General features: G+C 35.6%; 1 protein-coding gene across 1 annotated transcript in view; it reads right to left on the bottom strand.

Annotated features, from left to right (window-relative positions):
• LOC306880840 (low-density lipoprotein receptor-related protein 8-like) overlaps positions 1-25,378 on the bottom strand; it is a gene marked incomplete at both ends in the record, with an annotated part of 87,332 nt that overhangs the window by 56,416 nt on the left and 5,538 nt on the right. Inside the window, one exon of the mRNA XM_079434622.1 lies at positions 6,400-6,522. Within this exon, the coding sequence (XP_079290748.1) occupies positions 6,400-6,522 (123 nt within the window). The remainder of the gene's footprint in view (positions 1-6,399; positions 6,523-25,378) is intronic.

Raw genomic sequence — 25,378 nt, 5'->3', positions numbered from 1 at the left:
AGAATGATTTCTGAAGGGTCATGTGACACTAAAGACTGGAGTAATGATGCTGAAAATTCAGCTTCATCACAGCAATAAGTTACATTTTACAACATATTAAACTGCAATAATATTTCACAATATTACTGTTTTTACAGCATTTTTGATCAAATCAATGCAGCCTTGATGAGCATAAGATGCTTTTGTTCCGATTGTTGATGGTAGTGTAATTTATTTTAACATATCGACAGCTATATTGACAGCCCATGACTACAAGTTTTAAACTTTATTTCAACAATTTATATTTTATAATAATTTGCTAAAATATTTTTAACAAGTTAACATAATAAATTATGATGAATATAATAAAGCAGCAAGTTTTAATATTATAACGTCACAGCAGTTTTATCTTTAGTGTGGACAAACAGTTTGCAACAAGCGTGGTTAGGACACAATCTGAGGATGCTGAGTTTAGGGCCCAATCTCAGGACTGCCATCTCGTAATGGTTTTTTGACAAGACCTGAATGCTGAAGAAAGTGGTTTGAGGCAAAACGCTAAACAAAGCCTTTGAGATATTGTTGTATAAAGTACATGCTTCATTGTTTGTGGCAGATAGATAAATTAAACATGAATGAGGCTACCACTGTGTTTGCTTCACAGGCTCAGTGCGCTCACAGTGTTTTTGGAGAAAATATGTCTAGAGGATCCAATCGTTCAGTTGTTATGAGGTGTAATAATCAGTATTTAACTGATTTCAGTTGACTAGAACATGGTATTATTTATAAATGCATAGATAATGGGTGTAAATAATAGGATACAAAATATTTATTTGAGAAACAATAAGCTCACTAAATCCAAAGCTTCCATGAAGAAAACGGGTCCCTAGCAAGCAGTTTTGAGCCAAGACGAACAAACAAGTTCAAACAAGATGAAGCTTTAAAGGGGTCATGAACTGAGAAATCAAAATTCCCTTGATTTTGTGACATATAAGAGGTCAATGTACTATAAAAACATCAGAAACAAAACAATAAAGATGGCTCTGAAGACAACAAGACATCCAAGTGTCTTTGCGTTGCCTTCCGTCTGATGCCAGCGTTAGGAAAGAGTGGATGAACTTTATTTTTAATGAAGATCCAGACCGTGTCAGTAGAACTCGGTCCTTTGTTCACTTAATTTTACCGCAGATTCATTAACAAACAAGGCACAAATCGACACAGGATTTTCAGAAAGATATTTCCAAATATATAAATATATCCAAATAATCAAATAAGGCAATTTTTTTTATTTATACATGGATATTTTAGTCAACCAAAAGTTGACTAGAAATCCATAGAGACTAGAGTATCATGATGACAAACTCACTGGACAAGTGTCAAGTAAATGATTATTTTACCTGTTTTGACTAAAACATAACATAAACATCCTTCACTTATGCATGAGATATGTAATAATACTCAGTCTAATGCATTACAACCATTTATGCAAAAGAACAGACTTCCAAATAAACAGCATCTCTTATTGTTTCTTATATCTTGCCCATCAGCTAATGGTTTTCCAGAGAGCCTCGGTCTTAGTGTGTGAATTCATTAGAAGAGCTGCTGTTGAAATGGCCCTTGGGTATTTATTCCATCTAAATGCATCAGGAGACTCTTTTGTTTGACATTTCTGTTGAAGATGCTTCTTGAAGATTATAAAATCCTATTAGCATGCAAACTACTTTCTCAAAACAGCCTACGTGAAATGAACAGCAGCATAGTGATGAAAGAAACAAACAATAATACACATGCATTTGCTAGCAGTAAATTACTTATTAAATTACATTACTGGCATCCACAAAATGAACATGAACTAACATGATGGTCTCTTTCTGCTGAAGTTAATGCCGGCATGGAGCGGAAAGAGCAGAAATACCGCAGGGAGGGCTCCTGTTTGAGCTGCAGTCAATCTGAGATGATGTTTCATGTTGCACATCTGTGCTCCTCACCTACAGATGCCGGCGTACTGTAGTCATGGAAACGCCGCTATGGTTATGATAGACAACCACTTTAAGACACGGCCTTGAATGATTAACTTGACTAAAACTGATAAAAGGCAACAAAACACCATGTCCAATAAATTGTTATTATCATATTGTAACAACAACAACAAAAATAATAATATTAATAATAATATTTTTAAAAATAATAGCTAGGGTGTTGGTAGACAGTATAATAATGATAATAATAAATCATTGTTTTGTTGTTGTAAATACAAGTATATAATAATACACAATTACTATTATTATTAATACTAATACGTTTTGTTATATTATTTATCTAACAAATAGTTACATTTATTATTAGTATCATTATTATTACTGTAATAACAACAACAATACTATTAATAATATATAAAAACAAAGATAATAGCTAATAGTTAAAAGACAGTAACACACCACATCCAGTAAAAAGTTAGATTTATTAGTATTATCAACAACAACAACAATAAAATCATAATAAATATATAAATGTTTTTTATATATTTGCTACATTTATTCAATAAATTAATTATTATAATTATTATTATTATTACTTCCACCATCAGCATTGTTATTAGTGATATTATTAATGATAACTGTTAATTACTGTTTCTAACCATAGAAATACTGTAGAATCTTTAAAAAAATATTTTCTGTATTTTTTGTTGTACTACTTTTTTTAATGCTAAAACTTTTTCCAGGTTTAAATTAGATTTTGTGTCACAGATGTTCAGCGTGAAGAATCTAGTTCCTCTAACCGGTTCATTAATTCATTAGACGGTTTACGGCTGCCAAGCCATGCAGCAACTTGGCATATTAATATATTATTCAGCTGATGTGTGGTCACAGGTGTGCGTTTACAATGGCTTTGAGCTGGTCTAATCAGATTTAGAGTTTGAACTATTATGTTTAAAATAAACTTATGCTTCAGTATGTTGTAAGGACCAGGGCTGCGTTTCCCAAAATCATCGTAAGCTTAAGTACATCGTAGACCCATTGAAACCAATGGAGCTACGATCAACTTAGGCTTACGATGCTTTTGGGAAACGCAGCCCAGAAATGCTAGAATCTTTCTTACATATTTACAGTCATGGCCAAAAATATCGGCACCCTTGGTAAATTTGATCAAAGAAGGCTGTAAAAATTAATCTGCATTGTGAATCCTTTTGATCTTTTATTTTAAAAATTCACAAACTCTAACCTTTCATTGGATAATAAGAATTTAAAATGGGGGGAAATATCATTATGAAATAAATGTTTTTCTCAAATACACGCTGGACACAATTAACGGCACCCTTTTATTCAATACTTTTTGAAACCTCCATTTGTCAGTTTAACAGCTCTAAATGTTCTCCTATAATGCCTGATAAGGTTAGAGAACACCTGACAAGAGATCAGAGACCATTCCTTCATCCAGAATCACTCCAGATCCTTTAGATTCACAGCTCCATGACGGTGCTTCTTCTCTTCAGTTCACCTCACTCATTTTCTACAGGATTCAGGTCAGAGGACTGGAATGGCCAGCAGAAGCTTGGTTTTGTGCTCAGTGACCCATTTTTATGTTGTTTTTGAGGTTTGTGTTTGGATTATTGTCCGGTTGGAAGATCCAAACATGGCCCATTATAAGATTTCTAACAGAGTCAGTCACTTATTGATTTTTTATCTGTTGGTATTTGATAGAATCCATGATGCCATGTGTCTAAACAAGATGTCCAGGACCTCCAGCAGGAAAATAGGCCCACAACATCAAAAATACAGCAGTATATTTCATTTTACACATGGGGTACTTTTTATCCCTGTGTTCACCAAACCCATCTTGAGTGTTTGCTGCTAAAAAGCTCATTTTTTAGTTTCATCTGACCATAGAAGCCAGTCCCATTTGAAGTTCCAGTCGTGTCTGATAACTGAATATTTGTCCAGTCGTGTCTGATAAACTGATAATAAAGTTTGTTTTTGGATGAGCCAAGAGAATTTTTCTTGAAACCCTCCCAAACAACATGTAGTGATGTAGGTGCTGTTTGACAAATTTCTTTTTAGGTTTTCTGACCCTTTCAACTATTTTCTGCAATTCTCCAGCTGTGGTCCTCGGAGAGTCTTTAGCAACTCAAACTCTCCTCCTCACCGTGCATCAGGACGATATAGACACACGTCCTCTTCCAGGCAGCTTCGTAACATTTTATGTTAATTGGAAATTCTTAATTATTGCCCTGATGGTGGAAATGGGAATTTTCACTGCTCTAGCTCTTTTCTTAAAGCCACTTCATTAATTTGTGAAGCTCAATTATCTTTTGCTGCACATCAGAAATATATTCTTTGGTTTTTCTCATTGTGATGGATAATTAAGGGAATTTGGGCTTTGTTTTCCCTCCTATTTATATTTCTGTGAAACAGGAAGCATGCCTGGATCATTTCATGTTCATAATCACCCTGGAGTGCTCAAAATTGTGAATATGAATGGGAATATACTTCAGAGATATTTTACTCATAAGAATTTCTAGGGATGTCAATAATTGTGTCCAACGTGTATTTGAGAAAAACATTTATTTCATAATGATATTTCCCCCTATTTTAAATTCTTATTATCCAATGAAAGGATAGATTTTTGTGATTTTTTAAAATAAAAGATCAAAAGGATTAAAGGGGCTATGTGTAGGTTTTTACTTTAAAAAAAATCTTTAAGATAGAGTTTTCATTTGTCCATTTATGAGCCAACCATAATGTAATAGGAAGAATGACACCTTGACTGTCCACCACGGTTGCCTCTATCAGCCTGTAGGCTCAGTTGTGTCTGGAGGAGTCGGGTCCGAATTGGTCCGAACTGTTAGAAATTTCAGAAATTTCTATAACATTAGAAATAAAATTTCTAACAAATATTTCTAACAGTTACTGACACCAGTGGCCGTTAGAGGAACTGCAGCCAGTCTCATGCTCATTCTCGGTGCGCACTAGATAAGGCTTTTTTTTTTTTTTAAAGCTTGCGAGGTTTCAGTGGGTGTCTGGGTTGTGCTGGAGACTGGTCGCTTCTTTCCGTCTGCAGAGTCCATTTCAAACACTACCGCTAGCGATTGCCGCTGTAGACGAGAACGCGCATGACGTCACATTTTGTGGATTTTCGCGCCAATTCGGACCCGACTCCTCCAGACACAACTGAGCCTACAGGCTGATAGAGGCAACCGTGGTGGACAGTCAAGGTGTCATTCTTCCTATTACACTATGGTTGGCTCATAAATGGACAAATGAAAACTCTATCTTAAAGATTTTTTTTGAGTAAAAACCTACACATAGCCCCTTTAACAATGCAGATTCATTTTCACAGCCTTCCTTGACCATATTTACCAAGGGTGCCTATATTTTTGGCCCTGACTGTACATACTTGTAAGAAAGTTTGGACAAACATATCAAATGATGGCATACTCCACTAGACAAAAACATAAGTCATTCTGTTTTCTCTGTTTTATCATTTAGTACAGTAATGAAGTTTTGTGTTAGGGCAGAATTGAGCTGTGGACTCATTCATCCTTAAATGGATTTCTAGCATATAAAGCCCTTTCTTTTAATACCTCTCATGTTTTCCCACTGAACAGACATTTTCTGAACTGGTTGGGGATAGCGACTGAATCATTCATGAGAAAAGTGCACATGCAATGGCAGAAGGTGAAAATGTAATTAAATACTAGATGAGCTGCCATGACGAGCTTTGAAATAACTTCCCCTGAATGAAATAACACTCCTATAACTTGTTCCAAGGGCACAAACAACATTGAAAAGAATGTTGCTTCTAAATTCACATTCTGATTTTCAGCCTTGAATACGGTTGCAAAGCCATAGAGTTTACGTGAAGCTACCTACATGAACGCTTAAAGATCACATTTGATTTTCCTTCAGAGAGGAAACAGCACTTACAGCATAAATCAGACCAAATATCAGACAAACACAATCAAGTTGCTGCACAACAAACACACTGGGAGGCCAATCAGTAACTGAGAGGCCAACTCCATTTCAGGTGTGGTTTAGAGTGATGTGTTTAATATTAGCAGCCTAAAGGAATCTTCTGGGTTTAATACGAGTTCAGTCCCTTGGATTACCAAAAGAAAAAAATGGGCTTGTCCAACATTTGACAGTAATGCCAGGGGGCCTAACCTCCAGAGGGACCCCAACAAAAACTAAAATTATTTAAAAAAAATAAATTAGCATTAGAGAAGTCAAAATAAAGAAAACTGAGATATTTTTAAGTTGATTCATTTTTCAACAAAAGTACAATAGCTACATATCAGCTCACACAGGAGGGCCTTCAAATACTGTCTCGGACAAAGAGGGGCCTTAAAATCCAAAAGTTTGAGAACCACCGCTTAAAATAGATAGTTAAACATAAGCGATAACAGTTTTATGATATGTGACTTACTACAGGTGGCATCAGCTTCATCCGATCCATCCGGACACTCGGGTTCTCCATCACACCGCCAACGCCCAGGAACACACTGACCATTCGCACACGCAAACTCTGAGGGAGCGCATGTGTTCTTCACTGCACACGGAGAAAGAAAGACAGAGTTAAACGTTTGCACACTCTCTAAGCAACAAGCAAGTGTCCATATAGTGGAAAGAACAAATCTGAGAACACATTGAAGTGAAGTATTGTATAAACACACTTAGCAATAAATGCACGGACTCTGGAACTCAACTACTTAGTTCTATATTGTGTACATAGCAAATGCACGTCATCTGATGAAAGACCTAACGACTCAGACCAGAAGTCTCTCAAGGTGAACTAATCAATTCTATTTCCTGTACCAGAATTCTATACTGCCGAGTCATGTGTACAGGAAACAGAATTGATTAGTTCACCTCCCGAGTCATTTGATTCATGTGCGGTCACACAAAAAAGTGAATGAATAACTCTATGAAACAACTCATTACAGAAATGAATACGTCGTTCAGGATTTTAAAAAGAAACTAGATATTTTCATGATTCTGCTAATCCTAAAATACAGATTTCTATCAAACACATATTCTTGCACGCTCTCCCTGACTACATGCATTTAAAAACTTTTACATATTGTAGGCTATTTTAATTACATGACAAATTTTCTTTTTAAATTTATTAATGATTATGAATAAACATGGAAGCTCAAATGTGTGACTTTCATAACCGACAAAATCAGGGCTATAAATATAAGACCTAACAAAGAACTAAACAAAAAACAGGTGCAGGGAAATCATATTTTCTTCATATTTTTTTCTGTATTGCAGTAACAGATTTAGTATCGCAAAAACGTAGGGTGGGGATTTATGCCATGTACACACTGCAGCTAAATTTGCATTCAACAACCGAATTAACTCCTGAAATATTCAGGTAGTGACAACTGCACAATAATTCTACGCAGGGTGTACAGAACCGAACTGAACAACTGGCTGTTAATGATGTATTTAAATGTGGATCAGAGCTGTGTCTTTTCTGTATGTGTGGTGCAAGAAATTAAAGTGAACAAGGTAGGTTTTGACTCATTAATGTTGCCAGATCTTGCTATAAAAAAATCCAAATGCGTTATCTTGGAAACACCAAAATATCACGACCTGCGCCTTCCTACTTTATTAACTCCAAAAAATGGATCGCTTTATGAGCCAAGACCAAACAACAAGCCCAAAGATCTTTAATAAGCATCACTTATAATTAATGGACAAGGCAACCCTCTGCGAAGTAGCCTTCCAAACATAAGCAAAACATGACGGCTCTGTCAACAGTTGTTTAGTTAAAATCACTGAACATGACAAGCTCTTGGTGGCTGTAATATTACTTTTGGTAAAAATAGCTGATACCAATCACAAAAAAATGGCGTCAGTCAGCAATTTCGTGAGTGACTTCTGTTCTGTAAACACAAAACTGTAATTTAGAGGATTCACTGTCTCTCCTGAAAGTTGGCAGTGTATACCGATGGTTATATCTATCGGTTGTTGATTGGATGGATGCAGATCTGTAAGAAAGAGTCAGGTTTAAGCAGACTAAATGATTAGAGAAGTGCAACCTACATAACTAAAGAGAAGACTGTCATTTCACTGGAAGATCAAGTTGTGACATTTTAGATAAAAATGTACAAACTTAGGCCTAAACATATGCATGGATGAATTGTTCACAATAAGATCAATGACATGCATTAAGAAAACTTCCATGCTGACTTTGCTTGTGTAAGACTACTGCATTCACTGATCTGAGCAGATGGAGCTGTAAGCAACAGAGCATTGACAACAGTCTGAAGCTGCAGTTATTATATGCAGAGGCTCTGCTCTCCACCTGCCGAGTTCTCACAAACACTCGCAGACCTTCAGTGGGCGGCAATCACAACAGCCTAACACAACTCCACAAGATCTGTCGACAAACCTGAAGGATCCGCTGCGGCAATGCTGCATCATTTTCTTTCCCCACAGCTCTGTGAGGCTTCCTCTTGTCCTTGGACTCTGGTAAAGGCCATGCGTGGTGTAGGCCAGTAACCAGCCAACAGGGACGCGTCTAATCAAACGGAATACACCCGCAGCCCTCCCCGAATCCTCAAGCTGTGCATCTGACTCATCCGAGAATGTGATTCTAACAGGAACATTCCCTCAGCAGCTCTCTCCTTCCCCTCACAACAGTAAGCGCGCGTTTATTGAGCAGATTGTAATCATGATAGACCCTTTACACTTCAGAAACGCTGCTGACCACTGCCACCTTTCACTCTTTTCTAATGCAAGTCTGTGTGTGTATTGATAGTTTTTAAATGCAAAATTTTACTGAATTAGTTTTATTTTAGTGTTTTAGCAACGCAACTGTATAACTTAATTTATTTAAAGAAAAACATTGGATAAAAATGGCTTGATTCAGTCCAGCTCAAGTAAAAAAATAATTTCCAATTTATTTTGACCAAATTACGAGCACATTTTACTCAAACATCACACTGTGCACAGAAAGACTAAGCTTAGCAAAAGGTCAATTAGGTCAGATGAATTCCTTTGCCCTTCTTTTTCTTTGACTGCAGACGCAGCTGTTAAATTTAGGAATATGTAATATATGTTTTTATGAAGAAAATGTGAGTGGTCAGAAAACATCACCACACACCACACATACAATGCTGCTACTGAATTAAATCAACATTGAACTAAACTGAGCTAAATGTTGTCTTCTGCTGCTTTCAGCTGAATTAAATTCATTTCACTGATGAACTTTGCAACATTGACATGTCTATCGAACTGAATTGAATCAACATTGAACTAATTAGAGCTGAATAATGACACTATTGTTTACGGCAGAGCTGCTTTATACACTGAAAAAGTGGCACCCAAAAATGGTGACATCTAAATTAAATTGTTTTATTCAAGTCGAAAATATCATTTAACATCACTGAACCAGCCTATACCAATAAAACAAATTTGTATGGGTTAAATCAGAAAGAAATAGTAAAAAAATAATATTTTTTACTGTGAAGCTGCTTTGAAAAAAATATATATATTGTATGAAGAACTATAGAAATAAATGTGTTCTAAATGGTTTTTGCACATTGATATAGAGTATAGACTATGGCTGCCAAGAATACAAATTTACATTTTTGTTTCTCAATATGGCTTGGATGTCTCCATCAATAATTTTGGGGGGATTTTATTCTGTTTTATCATCCACTAAGTAAGTATCCAATCCAAAAGTCAAATAAAATAATAGGATGAAAAGGAAGCAAACATTTTTTTTGATTAACCTTGTCATGTATATGTACAAAATGTTCTGATGTTCCCCATAGTTTTCATTGCACAAAAGACAAAATATGAAAAATGCATAATCTGTTCGAACACATGAATATTGGAATATTGTTGGGCCACTGTGAATATTGCACTGATGCCTGCACACATGCATGACGTTATTGTGATGCATTTAATTTCAATTAGTGTAGTGCTTTGATGTTTGAAGGACAATGAGGACATCTGCACATTCACTGATTCACAAAGTTGTTTACTAACTAATAACTCTTTTCACCAACCAGTGCCATCTGTTAGGGAGGAAGAATAAAGAAGACAGAATGGTACTCAAAGAAACAGAGAAAGAAATAGGCAAAGTGAGGGATAGAAAAAGTAAAGAATGTAAAATTGAACCTGAACAATGTGTCTAAACTAATCATGATAGCTGCCCACAGTAAAATCTCATAGTTTAAAATCTCACTCCGCATAACTGTATATAATGCATACTGTATATAAATGTTTTATGCATATATGCATGTTTAAAACTATGTATTACTTGGAATTGTTGGTTATGTTCACAAGGATTCACTGCTACATATTTTTAATTAGCTTCAGGTAAAAGGATGAACGTGCCCCTAAAAAAAAAAAAAAAGAAAAAAAGATGATTTCAGCATCATAAGCAAGTTTCCGACCTAATGGGTGTCCAATCTGACATATACAAACAAAGTTTCTAATCTCTCTGGCAGTAGCGTATAAGAAGGAAAAGACTAATTCATTCTGATAGCTAGTTTCCATAAAGGAGTTATCCTAAATCACCCACGGCAGTACAGAGCCAAATTCTGTCAAATGTTTAACAGAAAATGTGCACGGAGGATCTCAAAAGCGCTGTTATATCACATAAGCAGCATTGTAAGGCATTATAAGCTCACTACAGACACTTATGCATCTCATCCTATCCTTCACAGATAAGACAATCCCAGTGAGCACTTCAACGAGCTTGAGAGGACACGATTTCATTCAGTACTTAAGTATTGATAACAATTCTAATGAATAACATATTTTACCAGTTAGTGTGTTTTTCCCCTTTATGAGTATTGTGTGATTAGTTTAGCAACATGCTAATTTACAACTACAGCAATCAATAGAATTAAGTTAGAGTAGATGCCATATTTGATTTGATATGAAAACAAAAAGATATGAAAAAGAAATTCCTTGCAAAAAAGTGCTTAATTTTATTGAATATTTACTGGAACACTGATGAAAATGATTTTGTGTTGAAGTAATTACTACAGAGAAACAAATGTCATTTCTACATTAAATAATTTAGTTCAGGCAAGAATTTAAAAAGAGTAAATTCTATCAATTTAAGCTTGTAGAAATTAAAATTTGTTTTACTTGGAATTATTGGTTATGTTTACAAGTATTTTTTAAGTAAATATCAAAGTTATGATCCGGTTTGTTTCCATCATGCACTGGGGCATGAGTAATTAATAAGGTTAAATTTATCAATGTTTTTGGTTGCTTTTGTTGTTATAGGTTTAGTAATTTGCTATTTTGTGACATCTGGAGTTCATTTTCTACTCAAAATGACCCATTCATACTCAAACACTATTCACTGATTGTTACCGTCACTGTGTGTGTAAAGCATTGAGCTCTCTGTGTTCATTTGGGTAATAATTATATTGAGTAGACTTATTATTTAAAAAAAAGGATGACAAGCCATCTACTTGCTTACTTACATGTTTGTAAGTGATCCACATACTTTAATAGCATGTTTTTTTTCAGTGCTACATTGTTTGAGTAAAGTTTATAAACCGTGACTGAGTGAAATGTACTTGAGTATTGCAGATTAAATTTAAAATAATTAAGTCGAAATGACTAACTGGGATTTTCTTATTTCCTTTGCTAATTTTACTTAACTCAGTTAAGTAGATTTTACTTAATTCAATACTTAAATTTTACTTTAAAATTATGCGTGCAAAAACTTGCAAAATAAAAATTACGTAAATTTTACTTATTGTTTTTTGGGGGGTTTTTTCAGTGTAGTATACTTAAAATCTTAAAAGTATATTTTAAAAAAAGTACCGAAAAGGCCACTTTCCTGATTATGTTTCTTAACACACTTAAGTACACTTTTAAAAAAGTATACTTTGTAATAATGTAAAAAATACTAAATAGTACATTTCAAATTAATGTTTTGCTTTAAAGAAGTGCACTTATTTTGATTTATTGACTAACATATAAATCACAAGTAAAGTGCTTTATTATAATTTTAACTATTGTTGTTTGATGTGATATTTCAACTTGATCCATTTTAAATGTATAAATTTTTTTATTAAAACGAATGACGTGTTAAAAAGTAATGACATCATATTTTTGTCAGTATATTCAATAGTACACGTTAACCTTATTTCAAAGATAACAGAAGTAATTCTGAAAATACATATAAAGATGTATCTGCTTAAGTGGGTCAACACTCTTAAGTTTAGCTAACATTTAAAATCTATTTAAATTGTAGTATTTACAATTAAGTGTTCAAAAACATGACAATATATTTCCACTTAAATATATTCTTCATATTATTTCTCTTAAAATTATTATATGAATTATTATTATTAATATTTAGTTTTCATAAAAGTGACCCAAACGTAAAAAATGTAAATAACAGTATGTTTATTTATACATTAATTATTAAATTTCTACTAAAAAGCCTGAAGTTTTTTCCCTTACAGCCTTGTTTTCAAATTTAAAGGGATAGTTCACCCAAAAATGACCTCATGATGCTCCAAACCTGTATGAATTTATTTTTTCTGTTCAATTCTAAAGAAGATACAATATAAAGTTGCTGGTGGCCATTGACTTCTTTTTGTTTTCCGTACTATGGAAGTCAATGGCTACCAGCAACTCTTTGGTTCCCAACGTTCTTCAAAATATATTTTGCGTTCAACTAAAGAAAGAAACTCATACAGGTTTAGGTGAGTAAATGATGACAGAATTTTCATTTTTGGGTGAACTGTTCCTTTAAATGGAATATATCTATCCAAACTAAGGTGCCGAGGTCACGAGTTGGGTTTGCATGCTATAGGAAGTTGTTTCAAACCAGTCCCATTTTTGGTTAGGATGCTGCCTTAGAAGATAGCTACCTATGTAGGCCATAGACTGACAGGCAGCTCACTATGTTTTGGATCAGATCAGAAATATAGCAGTACCACACCTCATAACCCGATAACAAGGTAGTTTGTATGTGCTACAGTCCTTTGAGCTTCACCGCCAGATAAGAAATAGAGTTCTGCTTGAGCAGCTCAATCTGGACGCTGTAATCACCCGAGGCCTGCCCACCATCAGCCAGATACGCTTCTCCTTTCTGTCAAACAGGGCAGACAAGCGTACCTCTATCCGTCTCTACATCTTGCTTTGGTCCCGCAGTCTTCTATCACTGTGTGTTCTAGCATGATTTAAAAGACAAAGCCGGAGATGAACCAACACGGCCAAAAATATGCATCTGTAACAACAGACTATCTAACCTTCTCTGAACCTGAGCAGTTTCAAGTACAAAATAAAGTCTAAGCAGTATCTGAAAACAGAGGATTAAGACATGGGAGTATAAATATTTTACTTCCACACAATATAACAACATCCACTAAACAATAAGTAATAGTTTTGTTGTAATAGCCTGTTTCTAAGTCTCCCATTCAAATTCAGCCCAAGCAAACAGAAGATTAGCCTTTCATTGGTAAATATCATCCCTGAAATTAAATAGTGTGCATTTGGGGAATGAAATCGCATTAGGCGGGATTGCAGCTGTGTGTCTGGGCATCAGTGATGGGTGAGAAGAGCTTCAACAGTTCAGAATCCCTCCCTGTGCCTCTTCTGATACTCCACTCTCCTGCTCTAATGTTAGCAAACACTCGCAGATCCCTGTTTCATTAGAGCAGAAATCAAAAGGACCCTCTGAGAATCCAAGAGGATCAGACGTGATGCTCATTTTATGACAAACCACAGATCTTTAATCAGAGTAGAGCTGGTAATTGGGTAATCTGATGATTCTTTTGATGATAAAATACACAACATGCAGTCTGCTAAGCAAGTAATATGTGTTGTATATCTTGCTAATCTACCAATTGGCCAACAATTTTGATCATTAACCCTATGATACATACAATCGCACCACTGTGATCGCTCTAGGCTGGTCCCTGATGCGTAGAACGTTCAGTGCATCCAGTGCTGGTAGTAATTGATTACATGTAATCTGGAATACGTAATCAGATTCAAAAAATGAAGTACTTGTATTTAGATTATATTACATTTTAAAATACTCTGAATCAGACTACAGTTTTTTTTCGATTCTTCCGAATTTATTTTGATTGTTGTTATTTTAAAAAATACCCCTGCAGTTCTTTCATGACCCCCAGTTTGGGAAACCTTGTCGTAACGTTTATTGCGTTTCATGTTGTTAATAACAATGAATGGAATATATTTTCTATCTCAGTTTTATATCAAGATTTTCCTTGTTCAAGCTCTTGTTCTGTTCTGGCTGGACTATTGCAATGCTCTCTTGGCAGGTCTTCCAGCCACTTCTATCAAACCTTTACAATTAATCCAGAATGCGGCAGCAAGATTAATTTTTAATGAGCCGAAAAGAATGCACGTCACACCTCTGTTTATCAATTTGCACTGGCTACCGATAGCTTCTCGCATAAAATTCAAAGCATTAATGTTTGCCTACAAAACCACCACTGGCTCTGCACCCCTTTACCTATATTCCTTACTTCAGACTAAAGTGCCTCTAGATGCTTGCGTTCTGCAAGTGAACGTCACTTTATTGTGCCATCCCAAAGAGGCACAAAATCACTTTTATGGACTTTTAAATGAAATGTTCTCTCCTGGTGGAATGACCTGCCCAACTCAATCCGAGCAAGTCCTTAGCCATCTTTACTTGACCCTCTAACTCTAGCACTCTCTATTCTAATTTTCTTCTTTAAAAAAAACTGTCTATTTGTTTTCGGTTTTCTTTTAATTTATTATACAATTAACAAAAGCAAAAAAAGCCTCTAACATTAGCTTGCTCTATTCTTTTTCTATTCTATCGGTTTTCTTTTTATTTATTATATAATTTAAAAAACCTTGCTACGTGTACTGCGTTAAGCTAACTGAGACTTGTTATAGTGCTTGCATATCATTGCACTTTTTGATTGCTTCCATTGTCCTCATTTGTAAGTTGCTTTGGATAACAGCGTCTGCTAAATGACTAAATGTAAGATAATCAAATTTAAATCAATGTGAAAAATGAGTTAAGTCAAAAGTAATCTAAAAGTAATCATTACATTACCTAAAATGTAAAGGATTATGTTACTAACTACAGTTTTTGTCATGTAATTTGTAATAAGTAACAGACTACAATTTGTAAGTAATTTACCCAGCACTGAGTGCATCATGTGATCAACCGCCAGAGCCAGACACGCTCAGTGCTTGTCATATGTTGCCAAATGCATGTAGTAATTAACATAATTTCAAGATGAAGTTCTACTGAAAGCTGTCCACATCCTCTGACTCAGATTTATGTGTTTCTATGGCAGCACTGCCAGCACCTAAATGAATCTGCAGCAGTCAGGTGGTACAAGTCAGAGCTCTCTGAAAATTGTAATTATGTTGTAATTATGAGTGCTAAGAAAAAAACTTCACAAGTTCGCAATCAGGGTAATTATGACATGGTGGGAATGCACCATATATATCACAACTGTTGTGGTTTTCAACCACATGATGTTTATTTTAGGTTTCAGTCATTTAAATACACATAAGTACTAGCAAAAACTCCCTTTATAGTTTTTAATAACATACTGTCTATAATGCTGCCTTCATATGCTATCGGAAATTTCCTATACTTCTCACTTCTCAAGCTGTAATTACGAATTTGTCACGTTCAAGTGCTCTTTCTCTCTCTTTCACTTCCTCTCCCTCTCATATATAATACTGCAGGATTTGAACAGGAGTCTGATCCAGAATTAAGGCTTCGGGACAAATTGAAATACCTGGAGCTTTGAATACCCGCTCCAGAGAACAGCCTGTCCCCAATCATGTTTATGTGTGTAATCCTCAAATAAATGTGTCTATCACACGATTGGACATGCTTCACATATAAGAATATAAACCCATGACATGCCTTCACATCTAATCCAGATCACCTCGTATTTTTATCCTCATATTAACAATGCAAAATCAATATTTGGCAGCCTGGCTGGAATTAAGAATTATAGTTTATTATCACAGATGCTGATAATGTTACTTACACATTTGGTTTATTTTACTTGTGTGTATTTGTGCTTGTAAAATAGAGGCATATCTTCTATTATAGTACTATGAGGATTTGATAATGTGTGTACTTTAATACTCTCAGTGGTAATTTTCTACTGCCGTCTGTCTAATGGTCTCTCAAGGGAGGTTATAATAAAATACACATCTACGTGAAGCTCTGTAAAAAAACATCTACTGTCACCAAACCATTCATTCTATGCTATTTATAAAGGGGTTATAAGGGTTTCTCAAATTTATTGAAATAGGGATGTGCAAAACTAAACAATTTTCACAATTGACTAGTCGGTGGGTTTCTGAATGACTAATTGGTGTAAAGGAAGTGAAGTCCAGTTTTTTTTGCTCTGTATGGACGTTGCACACAGTATTGCAGTAGTAGTTAGAAGAAAGTGCTATAACTGCACTGGCACAGGTCCAACTTCATTACACTTCACTGAACAATCAATTTCCTGCCTCAGTATTACTGAACTGAAGACTTTATCTGCACAATGGTTACATGTAGGCCTTGAAACAGCCAGGCAATAAATATACTTATTGCTTATTGGCTGTAAGTGACATCAGAGAAAAATGAAAGAGATATAATCAAATCCAAGCAAAACTGGCCACCAACTATTCATTATTTTGGCCCTTATAATTGACTTAATGATATTAGTTTACATTTACATGCAATAAAGTTTACATTTGTCAGCAAATTTACATTTGTTTGTAAGAGTTACATTGGAGACTTTGACATGAAATTAGGAGACCACTGAGTGATTTCCATCTCTAGTCAGTTTGGTAAGATATCTGTGGATATCAGAGTGCCTGCAGGGAGTCATGCATAGTCTACAACACTAGACTATGCATGCTGTAGACTATGCATGACTGTTGGATGCATGATCCAACATGGAGCCCAGGGGTACAAATGTTCTCATTATTTTTTATCATACCTTAAAATGTTTGTCAACCAATCAGTATCAAGAACAATCCTGTGGTATTAAAAATACTGTATAATGGTTGTGAAAAACTGATCAACCAGTTAGAATCAAGAACAATGATGTGGTATAAAACTACTATATGGAGTGCAAGTATTTGGTTCTGAAAGTAAAAATTCCATTCATTTTCTTCATAGTGGAACTGATTTTTAAACTTATAAACATTACAAGATAGATACTGTGAGCTGAAAGCTTGTTAAGCAATGGTATAAGAATTCGTTGAATGCATCAAGTTTTTTCAAACTGCCATTTTTTTTTATATTATTTTTAAATAATAAACAGCAGAATTTCTGGTTAAAAAAACACATTACCCATGATTCTTTCCCTCTCTAAAGCTGTTAAATACAAAGTCTTCTTTCAAATCAAGTTTGTACTGGTTTAATTCACTTTGTAGCTGACTGGTTTGGCTCATGGCTCATAAATATTTTTTTTAAATCCCTATTTGGAAAATGAATGGGGAAAATGCTTGCTGAACCAAAGCCGCTGAAAAAGTGGACGGGCACTATTGCACCTAATGCTTGTGAGAAACCATCAGCCAATCAGAATCAATAACAATGATACAGTTTTTACTGTATTACTATTATTATAAAAATATATATATAATGCTTGCTAGAAATCATAATATTTCTAATATTTCAATAATAAAATAATATACTCATTAGTAGAATGTTATTGCCTGAAGCATAAGGTAAAGAAACAGCATGGCTACAGCAGCTCTCCTCAGGTAGCTCTCACTCACAATATGGTTGGAGACCTCCAGCCTACAAGTATTCGATCAACAATATAAGAGTGCTGATGCTAGTTTAACCTCAGAATAGAGAGCCTGCGTGTGTGGGGTGTGCACACATTTGATTAGTAAAGTGCACATAAATGAGTGGGGGGTTTCCTACAGACATCATTTAAGCAGCAGCGTGTACACATCAAACAAACCTTCAACATCTTAACAGAAAACTGAGCACCTCCTTCACAATTCACAAAGATAGGTCCTTATATTCACAGCAAATTTCCCTCAATCGATGCTAGATTTGTGTCTAGACAGTGTAATACTTCACTGCTGACAAATTGGTGGTAATCGTTAATCTGCGTTCTCCTTTGTTTCGACTTCTGGCCTCGCAATATGTTTGCGATAAATGATGAAGAACGCCATTTCATCTGCCACAGCTGCTCTGTTGAGTCTGAGCGTGACGTTAGATGAAAACGCTTTTAACGCCCTTTCTTCTCTGGGCAGGTTTCAGCCCAGCTTTCCTCAACAATGATGCATTTGGACTGCATCTCCTCCGGGCAGAACTCAGTGGAGCTTTGATCACCGAGCACAAGCCTTACAGGGGTCAGGGAGTGCTTGGCAGGGGGCACGCTGCCATCTGGCATTACAGCTCAAACATTAGAGATGCACTAGAATGAAGCTTCAGCAGTCAGCAGTGCTGTCTGTTCTGCTCCTCCAGGCTGGATTTCACACTCGACTCTGGATTAATGATAGTTTTGCAGGTGGAAGAGGGAGCATTGGATTTTGCTTGGATTTCATATGAGGCTCTACTCTTTAGAACTTTGCCACAATTACCTAAGGCACAATCAAGTTTGTACAATTATTATTATTATTATGAATTACACTACACAACTTTTGCCATCGAGTTGACGCTACACTCTTAAAAATAAAGGAGGGGGGCTTCACAGCGATGCCATAGAAGAACCATTCTGGGTTCCCAAAAAAATACTTTCAGTTACAGAGATAGTTCCCAAAAATGAAGATTACCCCATGATTTACTCACCCTCAAACTCATCCTAGGTCACATTTAACACAATCAGAGTTAAATTAAAAGATGTTCTGGCTCTTCCAAGCTTTATAATAGCAGTGAATTTTTTTTAAGTTTTGGAACGACAATGTCAGGATTGGACCTGTTTTGTCATGTGTTTCAGTTCCTGTTTTGCCTTATTTGGTCACCTTCCTGTCCTTGTTTAGTTTGATTATTAGTTGATTCCCTGCACCTGTCTGTCCCTCATTAGCCTGTGTCTATAAGCCCCAGTCTGTTCAGTTTGTGTTTGTTGGGTCTACTTGTTTCTACGTGTGTTTGCTCAAGCTCCTGAACAGCGTAACGTGACAGAAGACCGGACCGAAAACAGTTCCCGCCATGTGTCTACCCTTTTGTTTCCGTTGTGTGTACCCTCATGGATGCCCTCCTTCGCCTGGAATGTGGGAGGATTTTGAGCTTAGTTTGATATTTTGAGCTTATCTCAAAACACATTGTTTTCATTTGTTGTGCGTCTATGAAAAAGCACATGTTTGTTGTGTTCAGAAAGGCTTTAAAGTCTTTGTGATCCTCAGTCATTTAGTATATGGTGCCTGCACACACAAACTGGCAAGATGGGAGTTCAGCACTCTGAGGCACATTTTTAATGCCCTGTGCAGTTATTTTTAAAGAGCCTGCCCAAAATTAAGTGGTCTGTTGCATTCATTTGCATTTGTTCTAGAGTGAATGTGCCATGTATCTCTGTGAGTGAGTGTGTCCAAACAAGGTCCCTATTTGAGTCAGTTACTGAATTCCTAAATCAGCAAATCAAGTCACATCAAGCATAACTAATCAAAACCAAACATTATTTACATTATCAATCAAAGGTATCACTCAGAGTACTTGTGCACATCCCTAGTCACATAATTATGTGTTATATGTATTTAATGTTAAGCTGTAATGCTTAGTATTTGAAACAACCCACTAAATTCATTAAACGTCTTACCTTTGGGTATTATAGACAAGTTTAAAAAAATATATATTTTAGGCAAGTTCTTTTTGAAAACATTATTTTCTGGTGTTTTGTCTTTAGAATAATCTTTAGAACAGTCTTTAAGAAAAAATTCTTATAAAATGTTTTTTCAAAATATTCTTAACTTTATTTTCAAGTTAGCAGTTCAGAAAATCTTTATTCTTAAAGTCTGCATGAAATCAAAATAGACCTTATTTACGTTACTAGCGCACGTTGCTAGTCTTGATGTGAACAATTAATCAAGTTAATCCGCTGAAAAAAATAGTTTGTCTTGGTAATCTTTAATCAAAATCTGAACATTTGCTTCCGCTCTGGAATGGCATTCCTTCTCTGATGACGTCAGTTTGACGGCTTGGGCAGAATATCCTTAAACACACCCCTCCGACCGTTAGGTTGATATGAGTGAGAGACAGAGAGGAGGAGCGCTAAAATAAAATCACGCCCTCTATTCAATATTCCGTTTCTGCTGGAAATACGTCACTGCACTGAAATAAAGTCGGCAGCAACTTCCGGTTCGTGCGGACTTTAAAGGGGCTTTATGTAGAATTCAGAAACCATTGTTATTAGCGACACCTGTGGCCATTAAGTAAACTGCAGCCAGTAACATATTTGCCCGTGCAACATAACGTACAAGAGATTGAACGTGATTTAGTGCCCTCATAAAACGTCACGGCAAAGCTCTTTTTCTGTCTTTTCTTAGAAGTAAATACAATTTGGAAACAACCTTGCTGCAATTATATATACTGTTAACGAACATCAAGATTCTTAATAGATTAATATAGTGCTGCACGCTTTCTTCTCAATAACAAAATAAGCACACTGACATTGCAGTGCAGAATAGCTCTTTCGGCATCAACCTGAACTTCACGAGTTCACACTTACATATATTTAGCACGAGTTACGTAATGCGTATTTGGCGAGTATGGTAATACGTAGTTGGCGTGCTGTCCTGGGGAAGGGCTCTGAGCTCGGGAATGGCCCGAACCCAGATTATCCCCCCGTGGTATGGTGAGAACTTAGTGATATTGGTGGAGAAGGGGTGGTGGAGGGATGCTGATAGACCGTCAAATGAGTGGAGGTATGTCAGCTGTATTTATGTCCGTGAGTTGATTGACTTGATTGCGTACCACTTGTGTTTAATTAGGCTAAGTATCTGACGTGCTCCTCCCGAACTTTGTTAATAAAACATCATATTGTATGAGCGTTCGTTTTGAAAGAGAGGTTCTCGGGAGCATGCGTAAAGGTCACATCCTTTTGACTTTCCCAGCAAACGCATCCCAAAAAAAACAACCTAGTCTTTCTAAACAACCAAGTTGGGGAAGGCCTCATTTTTTTTAAGTTTCATTACAAGCTGTTCACACATTGGCAATAAAAGAGCGATTTATTAACATTAACATCTTTAAATATAGCCCCTTTAAGAATGTTTTTCATGAGTTTGGCCCCTGGAATTCAGATTTTCCTCACCATCAGTTGTATATGTAATATAAATTTACAGCTTTAACCCAAACCATTGAGAAGTTTATCAAGTTAATAATGAAAATTGATAATGTTCATGTCCATGATCTCCTGAATGTTAACAGGATTTAAGATAACACTTGCTAGCATACAGTAATTCTGTTTTGATGTGCACATGGCTAACCAAGTTAACATGCTACCACGTTAAACTATTAATATAGCTAACCGAGGTGAGTTAGCAAGCTGATTGGCTAATTAGCTTAGCCAATGCAATCAACAGAGTTAGCGTACTACATCTGTGTTGAAAACGATTGGCATTTAAGTATATTTCTTTCACATATAAATAATATACAGTAGGCAGATGTTTAATGTATATATGAGTGCTAGAACTGTGTACTTTGAGTCTCTGCTTTTAGTTTCGTACCTCTGTTAGCCTTGAAGGTGCTAAAAAAGAGCTTGATTCAATTAATTCATACGGTGTGTGTTGTTTTGTAGAGCTGAGCATTAATGTGTGTCTACAGATTGACAACCGTTTGAATGAAGCATATATTTCAAGGTAAGATGAGTTTATACTTGCAGTACAAGCTGTGCAATTAGTACACTGTGTGTGTTACCAGTGTTATTTAACTTGTCTTTTGCGTTTTCAGAGTAAAATAATTGTGGACCGAACAAATTGCAGATGTATTTGCTTTTTGTTTTATCTTTTAATTTAATGAATTTACAATAATTCAGACTCTGACTTGCGATCAGATATTTTATTGGACAAATACTAAGGAATAAGATATTCATTAAAAGTATACTAATTAACAATGAGTTAATACATTTTACTTTGAAATAAAGTAAACTACTTGAAAGCATGCTTTTAAATTCACTGAAATGTCTGATTAAAAATAGTTTCCGACCTTTTTTCAAGTAAAACCTACTTTTTTCCCCCATTATTCACTTTCAAAGCAAGACAACAATACTGTTAGAATGAACATGGTTGACTTGGCACCAGAGAATGTTGGCAAACAAGAAGCTCTTTTTCACTTACATAATTAAGCCCGCTAGCAATGATGTGCCATAGTCACTGACATACCGTTAATTTAGCATTAATAATAAATGGGTCAGTCAAGATTAGGTCATTTCTATGCCTGTGTTCTGCTGAGTCACAGCAAGTCTGCAAAGCAATGTAGTTTCCTGGTTTGCCCTCATTACCATAGGACCAATAAGGCAATATTGGGGAAATAAAGAGACAAGTGGTTATACTGCTTTCCTGTGTGTTACCGTTTTGCCACAAAAAGAGCAAAAGCAAAACACATGATGAAAACACCTGTCTAAGGTTGTCTGAAACAATGTTACAAGTTACACCGTGATCAAACCAGACAGGATATGGGCCTGTATGTTTTTAGAGAGAAGAAGAGGTGTGTGTAAATTCATAGCCAGAAACCACTTGCATCTCTTTGATAATGTGACACAAAAAGAGCATTTTAGTAGATCAATATTATGGATTTCTGTTAAGCACAGTAGTTAGCATATAGAAAACTGCTGACAGACTGAGCCACCAGATATTGCGCTTTCATAAAAGACAGGAGCTAGTCTTTGAAGTCTGCTGTATTGTGGAGGACTGGTCGACTTTTCTTCATCTCAAAAGAAATGTAAAATTCAGTCAGTATAGAGATATTCTCTCTAGTCCTTCAGCAGTTTCATCTCATTACATATCAGTAATGGAATGCAATGGATTTCAAGAGGGAAAAATCAATGTCAGAAGATAATAATGGTATTCTGAGATAAATTTCCTTTTTTGTATGAAAGCAGAGAAATAACACAGATGGTAGTCAGTGGTTCTGAAATCACAACCATTTTGCATTTCTACTGATCTGTGTGTTATGGAGCTCTTGGTCATCATGTATGCGTTATTGATCTATTGTGGCAGAAGCTAATAACATGGATCAGAGAATAATCACTGCAATTACATGTGCACAGGAAAACACAGCATAAATGTTATAATCATGACCTGTGAGACAATTCAGATCCCCAACAAAACCTTCTTTATCTTTAGACTAGAACATATTTCAACACAATGTCATAAGAAAGAAAGAAAAATACTTTGTTGAATTCTCATTACTTTCATTATATATATATATATATATATATATATATATACAGTATGTTTACAAATATGTTACAGAGAGACATTGTGCTAATACAGCCTAAGACTTATGCTGATTTAATACTTATGCTATATTAAATAATACAATAGTGATATATTAAAAGCATAAATTATATATTAATATATAGTACAGTACATAGAGTACACTTATGTAATGTAATCTATATTTTATAGCAAATCTTGGCTGTTGATTTTTTTATATTGTTGCAAATATGTCAACTGTATTATTGTGCAGCTCAGTATATGAAGTTGTTTATTTTTTATATACGTTATTTGCAAAAGTACACACTTGTAAAGCGATATATACTATATAGCAAATCTCAACTGCCTGCTTTTTATTTTGGCGCAACATGTAACTATATTACAACTCAGCTCTAATCTGCTAAATGCAATTGTAAGTAATGAAAAAGTACTTTTATGATAATGGGAATCATGAGAATAATTAAAATTACATGCAACTCAAAAGTAAAATGTCTGGTTGTAGTATCATAATGAGACTTTGGAAATGAAAAAAGCTTAACTGTTGAGAAAATAATACCACAGTCCAAAAAAAAAAAACTTAATGGTCCTAAAAAATAGTCTTCATTCTTATTTCCTTCTTTTAGATTTTAAGGGCTGGATTATAATCTGCACATTCACCCTTAAACTCATCATATGGACCTGACCCACATCACACTCACCAGATCCATTGTGTATTTTTTTGTTTTGTTTGTTTGCAGCAGTAACTAAAGTGATTTATAGAAAACATTAAGAGACATTTGAATTTAATTGCCGCCTCTCACAAGACTAAAGAAATCCTAAATGCAAACAGACGCCTACTGTCTGCATGATTTTTCCCTATAGTATAAACAGCATAATTTACATTTATGCATTTGGCACACAATAGCTATAATCCAAAACAACTTGGTGGGCATTCAAGCAGTGGCCATCCTATCTGTGTCTGTGTGTTTATAGACGGACGGACGGACGGACGGACAGACAGACGGACAGACAGGCAGACAGACAGACAGACGGACGGACGGACGGACGGACAGACAGATTGATTGACGGACGGACAGACAGACAGATTGATTGACGGACGGACGGACAGACAGATACGTGGACGGACGGACGGACGGACAGACAGACAGACAGATAGTGTATTTTAAACGTTCATATTGATGCTAAAATAATAATATGGACCAATAAAATACATAAAATCATTTTTAATAGACACCTTATTTTTGGACCATTACTCAATAACTCTGTAAACACTACAGGTGTCATGATGGTCGCGGGTACAGAGGTGCCGGTTTAATTTAACAGAGCTGAGTGCTCTAAAAGCAGCTCACTCACAGATCACCATTTCAAAATCATTTTGATTCAGATGTGACTGAAAGTGATGATATCTGAGTGGGTGAGCTGTTTACTTTGCAATTAGTCTGTCTGTTTCAACAGTCTGACCCAGATTTGCGGAACGTTTGTGAACATGATAGGCCAGCATTATCACATTGACAGGGAAAAGAGCCAGACAGTGTGATTGCCTCCTTTCAGGTGAACTTCCACTTCAATCTCACCGTTACCACACCTCGAAACTTCACCCACACTCTTATAATAAACATTTCAAAAGGAGGTTTTCACAGCAATGATATTGAACAGCCATTTTAGGAACCTTTCAGTGAACAGTTCTGAGAAGAAACATTTTTTCATATTGCGAAGTACATCTAAAGAACCTTTTTCATGATAAAGAACCTTTAATGGAAAGATTCCATGCATCTTAAAGGTTCTTTATGGAACCATCAATGCCAATAAAGTACCTTTATTTTTAAGAGTGGTGTTACTTTAGAAAGAGTTTAACATATCTTTGACTGATATATGGGAAACTAGATGCATATCTAGTTTGTCCTCTAAGAATATTAGCATAACAGATTTGCACACACAAGAACAGATATGTGTTATGCATCGGTATATAAATTGGTATGAGCTGATTCCTTGATGTCAATGTTAAGTTCTCCTGCTCAGCATCCACTAATCTTCCCGCAGCATCACCCTGACTA

This window comes from Barbus barbus (assembly GCF_936440315.1).
Source record: "Barbus barbus genome assembly, chromosome: 15".
Lineage (NCBI taxonomy): Eukaryota > Metazoa > Chordata > Actinopteri > Cypriniformes > Cyprinidae > Barbus > Barbus barbus.
Note: the sequence above shows the minus strand (reverse complement) of the source record. Positions and strands in the feature narration are given on the sequence as shown.